The sequence below is a fragment of the Bombyx mori genome, chromosome 16 (assembly GCF_030269925.1).
Source record: "Bombyx mori chromosome 16, ASM3026992v2".
Taxonomy (NCBI): domain Eukaryota; kingdom Metazoa; phylum Arthropoda; class Insecta; order Lepidoptera; family Bombycidae; genus Bombyx; species Bombyx mori.
Window position 1 is genome coordinate 494,881 of NC_085122.1, and position 12,384 is coordinate 507,264.

The following is a 12,384-nucleotide window of genomic DNA, read 5'->3' on the forward strand; positions in this document are numbered from 1 at the left end:
GTAACACACTCACTACCGCAGCGCACTTCAAGGAAGGTACGCCGCACCATTTGAATCACTCTCACTTGAGAGTGATTCAAATTTTAAACTTATCAAGGGACCGCCTGATAAAAAAAAACACCTACAGAACATTTATTCGTTAATAAAATTACAAACGTCATTCCTTGTGACTTCCTCTCTAAAATCACTTAATTATTAAATATTTAACGAGTTGACAATAGTGTTATAAAACTATTTTATTTAAATAGTTCCGACGACTTTCTTAACATCCTATAAAATATGTTTTAATTATTATTTTTGTATGTTTTAAACATGATAAAATAAGAAATTTTATATAAGCAATTATATTAAATCGATATCAAAGTCAATAAATAATGTACAACCCAAAACAGACGGCTGAACTGACGTGACAATGACATTTGACGCGCTAAACATGGCGGATTTTCGGCCTCATTAGACGGAGACGGAGACATTTACGTTTATTCATGTTTCATTTTATGTACGCATGAAATACTGTTATATTGTTTTCCTGCGAGTTAAAGTGCTGAGTAAGAACGAGATAGATATATGTTTATGTATGTGCCTTCAAAATGGGTGCTATTTATATAAGCAATTGTACGTATAGAACAATATGTCGTGTCCCTACTATATAGGTCTATGAACTAACCGCTTTAAAGACACAACAAGATGGCGTTATCAAAAAAAAAAAACATTTATTTAATTATTTAGTCTACTTACAAATTAACAGTATAAACCAAAACATTTGTAAGGTATTAATAATTAGCTTAAGTAATTCCTAACAACAACAATAAATCGCTGCAAACCATCATGGAATATATCCATTTCCGCAGCATAGGCTAGCAAGCCATTGAGTAGCGATATAATCTATCTAGTAATATAATAATTTTGTAGGCAGCGGCTTGGCCCTGCCCCTGGCATTGCTGAATTCCATGGACGACGGTAACCACTCAACCTCAGGTGAGCCGTACACTCGTCTACCTTCATTTCGCCACAGTTTTATCGCTCGATACCGGAGTATTTGCCTGTACTCCTCGATGACACAGCAGACTCATATCAGTAGACAATATTGCATTCACGTTCCGAATAGGGGCCCTTGCAGCTCTGGCATCGGTCGATCGAGTGAAGATTCTTATTTAAGGAACTTCGTTTTATGATAAGAACAGCGCTATCTATCGTCGAATAGCAGAAACGAATCTCAAATGAACTAGTAAAATCGAAAACACTTAAGAAGTACAACGCTATCTATTATCAAATAGCGGAAGCACATAGAAACTACTCAACCTGTCAGGAACGTTTGCAATACTTCTAGGGATGTCGTATCGACTATAAAAGCGTTGCAAAGATGACACGAAGGAAGTTAGTAATCGGATCGAAGGCGCCGAAAGATAAACTGGTGGTGGGTCGTATTGTGAGTCCTCAGTTGGATACTGTGAGCCAACCTTGCACCGATTTTAATTTTTAAGGCTAAGACATTTGTTATTTATCTAAAAATTGAATTATGGCTCTAAGCTGGAACGTGTGAGTCGATTGTCACGTTGTGGTGGACTCCGGGGGGCACTCAATGCCAGGTAAGTCGTGAGCACGCCTGCTCATCATAAAGGTAGAAATTATGGCATGTTAATGATTCAGTGGAAGTTTTAATGGTCATTGGTCATATTAATTAAACATTAGTGTAACTATTGTCATTATTCAGTAATTAAGAGCCAGTTTGAATTTTTGAAGTCAGTAATTTAAAGGGTCAGGTTTGTCGTTTGTTCATCATTTCGCTGTGAAACATGGCGTGGATAGTACAGGTGAGTTTTTTTTATTTTTTATTGCTTAGATGTGTGGACGAGCTCACAGCCCACCTGGTGTTAAGTGGTTACTGGAGCCCATAGACATCTACAACGTAAACGCGCCACCCATCTTGAGATATAAGTTCTGTGGTCTCAGTATAGTTAGAATGGCTGCCCGCCCCACCCTCCAAACCGAAACGCATTACTGCTTCACAGCAGAAATAGGCAGGGCGGTGGTACCCGCCCGCGCGGACTCACAAGAGGTCCTACCACCAGTAATGAGTTTTATTAATTTATTTAAAGCCAATGAAAATCTGCTTAGTTGGATTTTATTTTGGTATCTCCTTCATGCGTTGGATTAGGTCTACTCAATACTTTACCGCGAAGACCGGCGTCGTTGGTCGTTGACGATCGCCTCAACGACTCGTCGGTTGGTTGTCCTCGGGGTGGCCCTGCGTGTCTGGTTGTAGTGTTGACTGCGGGAGCTCCCTACTCTGACCGGGTTCTGAACCCGTGCGGAGATCGGACGTCAGGTGTAAGAGTGCAGGGGAGTCGTTTAGTGCAGTAGGGTTCTAAAATATTCTTGAGCCCGCGGTCTACTCAAAATCGGCAGCTCGTCAAGTCCCACATACCCCGCGCGCCCCCTAGGCACGGGGACCTCGTAGGAGGTTTGGCCCCCGGCCTGAAAAAAAAGTCTACTCAATACTAGAAAGTACCTCTATTTATAAACTTATCACAGACCACACTCCACGCAGTTTTGTATTCTGCAGCGTGGAGAGAGATTACAGTATTATGCTGAAATCAAGTGTCGATGGTAAATTTATTTGCCTTTAGCAACATTCCCGTACGTTTTTTTATTGCTTAGATGGGTGAACGAGCTCACAGCCCACCTGGTGTTAAGTGGTTACTGGAGCCCATAGACATCTACGAAGTAAATGCGCCGCCCACCTTGAGATATAAGTTTTACGGTATCAAGTATAGTTACAACGGCTGCCCTACCCTTCAAACCGAAAGGCATTACTGCTTCACGACAGAAATAGGCAGGGTGGTGGTACCTACCCGCGCGGACCCACAAGAGGTCCTACCACAGTTCGAGAACATTCTCATTCTCAATAGTAAGTTCTTAAAGGAGTATCTATGGAGTATGTATCGATCTATTTAATATCAAAACTTAATATAATCCATGTATCCCCCAGTTGTTCATGAGGAACAGCGACAGTCCTCGCTCGGAGAGGTGATCTAGTGTTTATTTGATTGCTGTAGACAAGCTAATGGATTTTTGAGTGGTTTTGGGTTAGCGCCCCCTGTAAACACCACAACTGAGAGTCTATGCTAGTAAAAATGAAGTCAGAATCTCTATCTAGCTTAACCAGGACGTAATTTTTTTTTTCATAAATTTAGTTTTTTTTTCCAGTTAATCTTGGCCTGTTTATTCTCTCTGAACGTGAGTTGTCATTTCTATCGTATCAACAATGCAGTGAGAACTCCGGAAACACCGTTTAGAAATTCGGATCCAGTTAATTATCTTCAAAAACTGTTATATGGCTACGGAACCGGCTATGATTATTATGATGAAGATTTTCCTGGTGGAAGCTACAACATTCCAGGTCTGCAAATACATAGTTTTTTTTATTGTTTCGATGGGTGGACGAGCTTATGGCCCACCTGGTGTTAAGTGGTTACCGGCGCCCATAGACATCTACAACGTAAATGCGCCACCCACCTTGAAATATAAGTTCTAAAGTCTCAAGTATAGTTACAACGGCTGCCCAACCCTTCAATCCGAAACGCATGACTGCTTCACGGCAGAAATAGGCAGTGTGGTGGTACCTACCCGTGCGGACTCGCAAGAGGTCCTGCCACCAGTAAAGAATTTTCACCTCACCTTCAGTCACCTTCAGACATGAGTTCTAAGGTCTCACTTTTAACAGCACAGCGGCTGCCCCGCCCCAAAAACCGAAACGAATTACTGCTTCACGGCCCAAATAGGCAGGCAACCTATCCCTGTGGATTCACAAGACGTCCCACCACCAGTAATTACGCAATAATTTGCGTAATCAAACCTTTCAAATCAAACCTTTAAAATTATAATTAATTTTAAAGGTTTGATTTTTATTGCATGATGTTGTTCCTTCGTGCAAGTCGATCGTCAACATTTGTCAAGTACGTATTTTAATAGAAAAATTGGTACCAGTCTGCGGGATTCGAGCACCGCTGCATCGCTTAATACGAATGCACCGGGCGTCTAATTCTTGACCACAACTATTTAATAAAGTAGTATAACTAATAATGATCATCATCGGGTTTTAGATCTTGGAGACCTAATCATAGAAAGACGAAACCATAAAGTACCTCATGACCTTCGCAACGTCGAGAATCCAAGTCAGAGACCAGAACATCGCGACCCTCAAGATTACACGGCTCTTAATGAACGAAAGTCTCAGGATAAGCATACTGAAAATTTAATACCTAACCTAACAAATAGTCATAAATCCTATGGTTACACTGGTATAGATAAGGACGAGTCTATTGTTAGTCAAGACAAAGTGGCGTTTACAAATGATAATGGGAATTTATATCAAAGTAAAGAATCTCGTTCCGAAAACTCAGGAACCTCAACACAGGATACTGTGCCCAAAATTATTTATGTACAGACAGACGGCTTACAAGATAATCAATTGTATCAAGTGGCAGGAAGCAGCGGAGACTCCATAATTATGTCTCGCGCTCAAACAAACAAAGGTCCCTTGTATTATATAGTGAAATCAAATAATTTTAATGCTGCAAATAACTTAGAACAATCGACAATATTACCTCAAACAAGCGCATTAAATAATGACGCTAGTTACATCATTAGGTATGCTAATAAACAGCCTAATGAATTTTCTAATGTCCCAAATAATAATGATGATACATCAAATATGAATTTTGGATCTCAGAATAGTAATCACCAAAGCACACATAATACAATACGATCCGATAAAAATAATCCTACTGTTGATAATTTTTTTACAAATGCTAATGGGAATAGAAAGAAGGAAGAATTGGATTTAAATCAAAGCTATAAAAATCCTTCAAATTATGAAAAGCAGAATATTCAACCAATAATTTTAGTTTTAGCAAATCCATACATGAACCGCCCGAGTTCTGATATGAGTACTACCAACCCAAAAAAAGGACAAACTTTTAATAATAAGCCAAACAGAGGAGAAATTCTAAACACGGATAAAAATGTAAAGAGAGGTGAACATTTAAACACAGAGGAAAATTTACAAAACAGTGCTGAAGGCGATAATGATCTAGAGGATGATGTAATGAAATCCATAATTGCAGCTTTAGAAGATCTTCCAGCTATCACTGATCAAGATTTTAAAGTAATAAAAATAATAACTAATAACGCTCCGACTGAAAATAGCAAGAATTCAATTCAATTGAATCGGGATGCAGGGAATACGGAAAATCCAATGAGCTCTGATGAAATATCTACAGAATCTAGTGTGAAACAGAATGTTCCTACTATCAGAAATAGAGCGAATGGAATAGTTAATAATAATTCTGTTTTAGATGGGAAAAACGTAGATAATCCAGCAAATGTGCGATCTAATACTTTAGACACACCATTTCAAGTAGATGATGGTACAGAACTCTATCGCATTATTTCTATTGCATCAGAAAAGGACCTGAATGATTTAAGAAAATACATCACGGTTAATGGAAAGGGTCCTAGTAATGAGAAGGTACATATCGGAGATACTATAAATACGCCATTAAAATATCAATCTGAAGATACACTTGATACCCAGAAAACAGCAAATACATCAGATGCAAGCGGGGTGATGAACTCAATTTCGAAAGAAAATATTGCTTCTAATGTAGAAACTAAACCACTTGTCGAGAAATTACCAACAACCAATGCAAATACGGCCAGCATTGAAGAATCTAAAATAATGGGTGTTTTGGCTAATGCTAGAGCTTTTGGCAAATCTAGTAGTTCGTTTGGAGATAAAGTGGAAGATATCGATGGTTATGTTGTCCAACCAGCTGTGATGATAACATCATTCAAAGATAATAATTGACCAAATCTTGGCATTAATGGAAGTTAAACTAAATTTTTAAATGAATATTGTTTTATTTTCATTACATACCATTTTCCATAACCATGTAAATCAATTCACAAACACTTCGAATTTTGGGTTTTAGGAGCATATTTATTTCTTTATCGAAATAAAACAAATGTTTAAAGTGAATCATTAATTTATTGAATTTATTTTCAATGATAACATAATTTAAATTTACAATATTTGAAATTATGTGCGTGTATAAATAAAAAATCTATAATTTTATCCCACCCTAGGAATTGTCATGGTTTGTATAACATGTTTCGATTATATGTAAGTATATAATTATGTAATAATGTTAAATAAAACTTTGAATTTGAATAAAAAAAAGTAAAAAATACGTTTGCCACTTGATTTATATTTTCCTTAAATATTAATAATAATTATAAGTAGTTTATTTTTTAATTAAAATTGAAAGTTTAAATATAATTTCGAATTATATTAATATATTTTTTTAAAAGCATCCATTCTCCTAACGTGCTATCACAACATTTAAAGGCAAATAACATTTGGACCTTCCGCTTGCAAATAACTACTGGAGTAAACAGCGCCCCAGACAGGGAATCACATTCTGAACACTTCTTAATTAAACAAAAAAGGAAAAGGAGAGAAAACTCATGATAATGTTATACAACACTACATAATTAGATTATGTACGGAATATCGTAACTAGAAATTTATTTAGTTTCAATTGACAAAGATATGAAAGATCATTGATTTGTACAAAAAGAAACATGATTTTTCTTACAGAATTTCTCGAATTCCTAGATAATTTTTTTTTACTATGCCCAACTGTAAATGATACTTGAACTGCTTGAATTTCAATTATTTTGTATTAAATTTGATTAAAAGCATTTCAGATGTATCACGGATTGTTAGATCTCACATTCTTTTTTGATGTAGTGATCTAAGCTTCGAAATTACTTGTAAAATTAAGAACAATCAAAGAATGAAAAAAAATATGTATAATCATTAGTTAAAAAGACTATTTTTATTTTAAAACTGCCAATGGGACTTTGCCTCGCTTCTATGACCCTGTGTAATCTAAATACCGTTCCTAGCGATTTAAAAATTTACCTACATAATATATGAATGACGCGTTTCAAGTCTGCCCATATATATATAAAATAAACTGAAAAAAAATTAAGTAAAATAAAACTAAATTCAAGTTTTTAAGGTATTATCTTATCTCTTTTTCATAATAGCCGACGAAAAACAACAGAAAGCTGGTTGTCTTGAGAAGACGAGACATTTTGAAGAAATATAAATTATGTATAGTCCGTGGTCGTTACCACGTATACGCCTATGTCCGCGTTGAGGTTGATGTCTCCAACTAGGCTCGTAAAGTGTCTCATAGAGCTCATCGAGTTAGGTTGGGTGTCTTATCAAACCCGGTCGGCGGTGTATCGCGTTCCGACCCGGCAGGCTGGTTCTGGCCAAGCGGGGTATCCCGGAACACCAGCGGCACCGCCCGGGCGGCCTGGTAGGGCCGCCGTACCGCGGAGACCGACGTCGTTGGTCGTCGACTATCGCCTCGACGACCCGTCGGTCGGGCGTCCTCGGGGTGGCGCCGCGTGTCTGGTTGTAGTGTTGACCGCGGGAACCCCCCTACTCTGAACGGGTTCTGACCCCGGACGGAGATCGGACGCCGGGTGTAAGAGTGCAGGGGAGTCGTTTAGTGGGTGGGCCTTAAAATCCTTGGGCCCGCGATCTGCTCTCAACACCTGCAGATCGTTGAGTCTCACATACCCCGCGCGCCCCCTAGGCGCGGGGACCTCGTAGGAGGTTCGGCCCCCGGCCCGAAAAAAAAAAAAAAAAAAAGTGTGTCTTATCAACACTCATAAAATATATATAACAATTAAATTTAATTGCCTAGAAAATATAACTCAAAATAATCATGGCGTCTTTTATTGGGCAGACCTTAATTGAAAATTGCCTAAGCTTTTATCAAACGTAAGCTTATTATACAGGGGAAAAATTGGTCATTCGCATACCGCGTCGACAGCTTCGAGCCGATTGTCAATAGGAGAACCGTTCACTTTGAAAACTCTTTTCAAAACTAGAAATTGTCAATATTAAATATAATATTTTTCGTTTTTAAGTATTTATAAATATTTATTTTTTATTATATCTGAGTCGACTATTATCAAAGCCGGCAATCTGACTTTTGGACAATGATTGGTAAATCAGAAAAACGAATTATTGACTTTGTATTCCATTGGCAGTCACAAAACTCTTCGGAACGACATCTTAGATAAATAACAGGTTAACTATTAACCTTTATTTAATGCAGGTTTTGAACCGTATTCTTTGAAGGAGACGATTATATTCAAATCAATCTGTATGGACATATCAATAAAAAATTTTTGTCCAAATGCACAGATTGCCACCTTTGATAATAGACGACTCATCTGCTCTTAATTAAAAATAAATGTTATCTCTTCAAATTTCCGCACACGAACGGCATATAAGTTACAAGTCAATAATCAATCGGAGTTTTCAAAGTAAACATTTTCATATTCTTATGACACAAACATTATATACAATACAAAGTATTTTAAAAAGATAATAGGTATTTTTTAAATACATTCAATAAAAAAGTTTAAATATGTACACGTATTATGAATCTAATTAACTGAGTTTTTCATTATTAATAAAAATCTTAAGCTATTTACATTACTTTAATAAGCATTGAGCAATCATTTGTATAATTCATTTACAAACACTAGACATTAACAGAAAAATTAGAAATCTGTGTTTTTATATTAACGTTAATTAAAATTGTGAATTAATTTTAGCGCATGAAATAGAGTTTATAATGTGATCCTAAATCTTAATTAAATTTCTTTTTAATTCGTCATCTTGATAACCGGACACGTCACAACACGGAGGATTTTAAGGACAATTTCCTGAGCCTTCGTCAAGGTCAAAAGAAAAATTTTGGTCTACTTCAGTCGCGTGGCTAGCGTGACGCCCGGACGTGTCCGTGGACAGAACGACCGGCCACCGCTGTTTTGTTCACCTTCGACGACTGACGCCTTTGTATTCGAATCGCTCCCATAAACTTCAGATAATTATAATTTAATTTATAATTTATGGTAAGATTTTCTTCTATTTAATATAAAATACTATATTAAATAATTTAATTGTTGTATAACAGTATTGTTTGAGTGTAAATTGTTATTGGAATTATGTAGCAGCAGCAGAGACCCGAGTGATCGGCTTATTTTTTACATCATTTAAAATACAAATGAATGTTTGTATGTTTGTCCTCTGTGCGATCCTAGGCTGTTAATCCAACTGTGGTGAAGCTGTGGTCACGTTCCGCTCTGTGTGCTTAAGGCGAGTTCCTTAACGTTCTCGATAGCGTAAAAGTTAACTCAAATTTGTATGCAGTTGGAACAGCGCCCCTAGCGGCAAACGTACGCAAACGATCCCATTCCATACAAATATGAGCTAACTTTTACGATATCGAGAACTTTAAAAAACTCGCACTAAGCACACTGACCATAGCTGACTAATGTATGAAAACATCGGTTTGTTTGTCTATACATGTGCACTGTCCGCGTCGGCTTGGAACAAAACCTTTTCTTTCATCACAGTTGGATTGGCCCAGGGACGCATACAAGATAAGCGCACGCTAGCGTCGGTCTACCGAGCAGTGATACCCGCTCGGCGGAAGATCTTCCCTTTGTCGTTAAAGTTCCCAAAAATTATTATTATTTCAAAATGGCAGATAAAAATTTAACAATTTTTTTTAATACGCTTTTATTAGCTTCAGACGTATGTATGTAACGGAATCTTTGAACATGATTTTGACCCCCTTCAAAACGTCGGATTAACTCGAAATTTGGTGTACTTATTAAGAACTGATGACAATTCAATAATTAAAAAAATGAAAAAAAAAAAATACGAAAAATTTTAAATTAAACTAAAAAATGAAAAATTAATAATAGTTTAAAAAAACTAACAAAATACACTTTTATAGAAAATCCAACTAAAAAATAGAAAATAAATTTTAATAGATTCGAATTCAAAAAAAAAAAAAAAATTTAAGAAAAAAATATTTTACTGTAAAAAAAAGCGTATTTTGTTAGTTTATTTTTTAAACTATTTATTTTCGGTACCTCATCTAAGGTTTTCACAAGACGTGTCAACAAATTTAATGACAAGTTAACATAGTAAACTTGTCTACCTTTAAGCACTTTATAGTTACGAAAGCCTTAAAACAAAACTAAATAACGAAAGCTGTTAAGCTTTGAAATGGTTATAGAATCTTCAGTCATCCGTGACGGTTACACTTTAGTTAAGTTGCTTTCTGATGTCACACACGTGGTGACGTTGCTGACAATCCTCCTCCGTGTGGTGAGGCCGGCGCGTCCGCACTTGGATGTACTCTGTGTGTCCTCTCTGTAGTGGGAGTGGGCGGCGCTAGCAGGGGAGTGCCGGGAGTAGCGGCACCCCCGGGGCAGGGTGGAGGCGGGTCTCCGCGGACGGTGAGTGACCCCCGCGGGGTCCGGTACATCACCGAGACTCCTCTTCGCCCTTCGAGGATACGAATAGAACGTGTTATTGAGCGATTTCACCGAGTAATGTTACTACCCGCCTAGACTTCGCAATTTTCAGACGCGAGGCTACTTTGGGTAGTAGGTAACAAGTAGGCAGCTGGCGTAGACCAAAGTGAGATAGAAGGAACATAAATTAGATAATGCCGAGCAAACCAGGAATCTCATGTCTAAGGACTCCAATAGCCGCTTAAGTTCAAATGGACTTTGAACTAGTTTGCCGACTTATGAGAGAGATGAAATTATTTTTATGTGTCAATTTCATGCAGTTTTCTTCATACTCAAGACTTATTTAGATTTTGAGAGCGATGGATATAATGTTATCGTTGAAGCTGAAGCCTGTATTTTATTTACCTTGACTGGAGACTTCTCCTTCTCTTGGTTCTGATCTCGTTCTGCGACTGACTCCAGGGCTACGTCAAATGAAGATTGTCTGCGGAAAAGTCATTATTACGATTATCAATCAGAAAATGGTAATTCAGGTGCACATTGGCACAGTAGCAGCAGCATGCGCTCTGCGTCGACTGCCTGGTGCGGCGTGGCTTGCGTCACGATGCAAAACTAACTTGGACCTCATGACTCCAAGTAGACGGTGACATTCGCGTCGTGAGGTTAACCTACCGTGAGGGTAACCCTTTAAGAGCAGGCGACTCCTGGGTCCTCAGTTCATGTTGTCACGGTTTTGTATTCTCATTGTTAGTGACATGATAATTGAATCTGAGGCTGCCGACTGTCGGCGTCGGCTAATGAAAAGCAAGACATCCTGACCTCTCCGTGAGATAATTTCCGGGCGCCGACAGGGATCTACCAGCCCTGGCGAGACCACTTCTCTTGGCGGCCGCGGTTTTCTCTCCCTCTCCTTTCCCGCTACCGGATTCTCTTCTTGAAGTGCTGCCTTCGCGACTTCGTAAGAAAGGGTTCTGCAACCAGAAAAAATAGTTCAGATTACTAAACAAATATCAAAATATTATACTTATATCGAAATGGTTAGATAAAATAATAATTGCGACAAACAATAATGAATATGAACATATCTCAGTACAATAACAGAGTTCGACTGGAGATGAGCCAGTCAATTGGAGGTAGAGAGAAAAGAAGAAAATCTATTACGAGATCTGTGAGATAGCAGAGAGGGACCTCAGTCAGCGGTGGTATGTATATAGTACTGCTCTCACTAATAAAGGGAGTTGGTCTGCAGACCCTGACACGCGAGATTGGGGGCACAATTGGGCATAATAAGATTGAACCGCTGCCGTACCTACCGCTCAGCATCTGGCGGTAGAGGTAGGGGGCAGGATGGTAGGAAGCTGAATTAACGACTAAAATTACCTGAAAGCTATGCTTTTTAAGCATAGTTTTGATGAGTATGAGCGTAGAGAGGTTAGGTATAGAGGTGACGACTCTCGCCATATCCTCTTCCGTCACCTCTACCAGCCTGCAGTTCTCCTGCTCCGAGGGCAGGAGGTCCCTGCCTCCCGCTGTAATCCATTCGTCGTCCTGATCAAAAATATGGGGTTATTGATGAACAGGATGTTTTTTTGCTGTTAATGTACAAAAAATACCATTTAATAATATTTTGTTAGTGTGATTTTTAAAACTATGATGGATATTGGAATTATTAGATCAAATTAGAAGAAATGTGGTAGATGTAGTGGGTATGTATAGCCTGATCGCGCAGCGGAGCAGAGTTCTTCCCTCTATTTTTTTTATTGCCTTTGTAGGCAGATGAGCATACGGCCCACCTGATGGTAAGTGGTGACCGTCGCTCAAGGACGTCAACAATGCCAGGGGCAGAGCCAAGCCGCTGCCTACCATTAAACCCTCTCACCGGACTCGTTTCGTGGATTCCCAGCGATTTTCAAATGATCATTCTTGCAAAGTGCCGTGTGGTTCTAGAATGAGTTC

The 12,384-nt window shown here is 38.3% G+C and overlaps 2 protein-coding genes across 3 annotated transcripts in view; one reads left to right on the top strand and one right to left on the bottom strand.

Moving 5' to 3' along the window:
- The first annotated feature begins 1,782 nt into the window (after positions 1 to 1,782).
- On the top strand, positions 1,783 to 6,203 carry LOC101742220 (putative uncharacterized protein DDB_G0282133). Its single transcript, XM_004928952.5, has 3 exons — positions 1,783 to 1,814; positions 3,211 to 3,403; positions 4,107 to 6,203. Exons 1-3 carry the CDS (start codon positions 1,797 to 1,799, stop codon positions 5,870 to 5,872), a joined length of 1,977 nt encoding a protein of 658 aa, XP_004929009.2. The 5' UTR covers positions 1,783 to 1,796; the 3' UTR covers positions 5,873 to 6,203.
- Positions 6,033 to 12,384, bottom strand: part of LOC101735336 (calcium/calmodulin-dependent protein kinase kinase 2) — a 171,608-nt gene continuing 165,256 nt past the window's right edge. For both annotated transcript variants that reach the window (XM_038016235.2, XM_038016236.2), the window contains 4 exons: positions 11,809 to 11,976; positions 11,248 to 11,399; positions 10,834 to 10,912; positions 6,033 to 10,459 (listed from right to left, as the gene is read on the bottom strand). In XM_038016235.2, the coding sequence (XP_037872163.1) occupies positions 10,439 to 10,459; positions 10,834 to 10,912; positions 11,248 to 11,399; positions 11,809 to 11,976 (420 nt within the window). In that variant the 3' untranslated portion in view covers positions 6,033 to 10,438. The remainder of the gene's footprint in view (positions 10,460 to 10,833; positions 10,913 to 11,247; positions 11,400 to 11,808; positions 11,977 to 12,384) is intronic.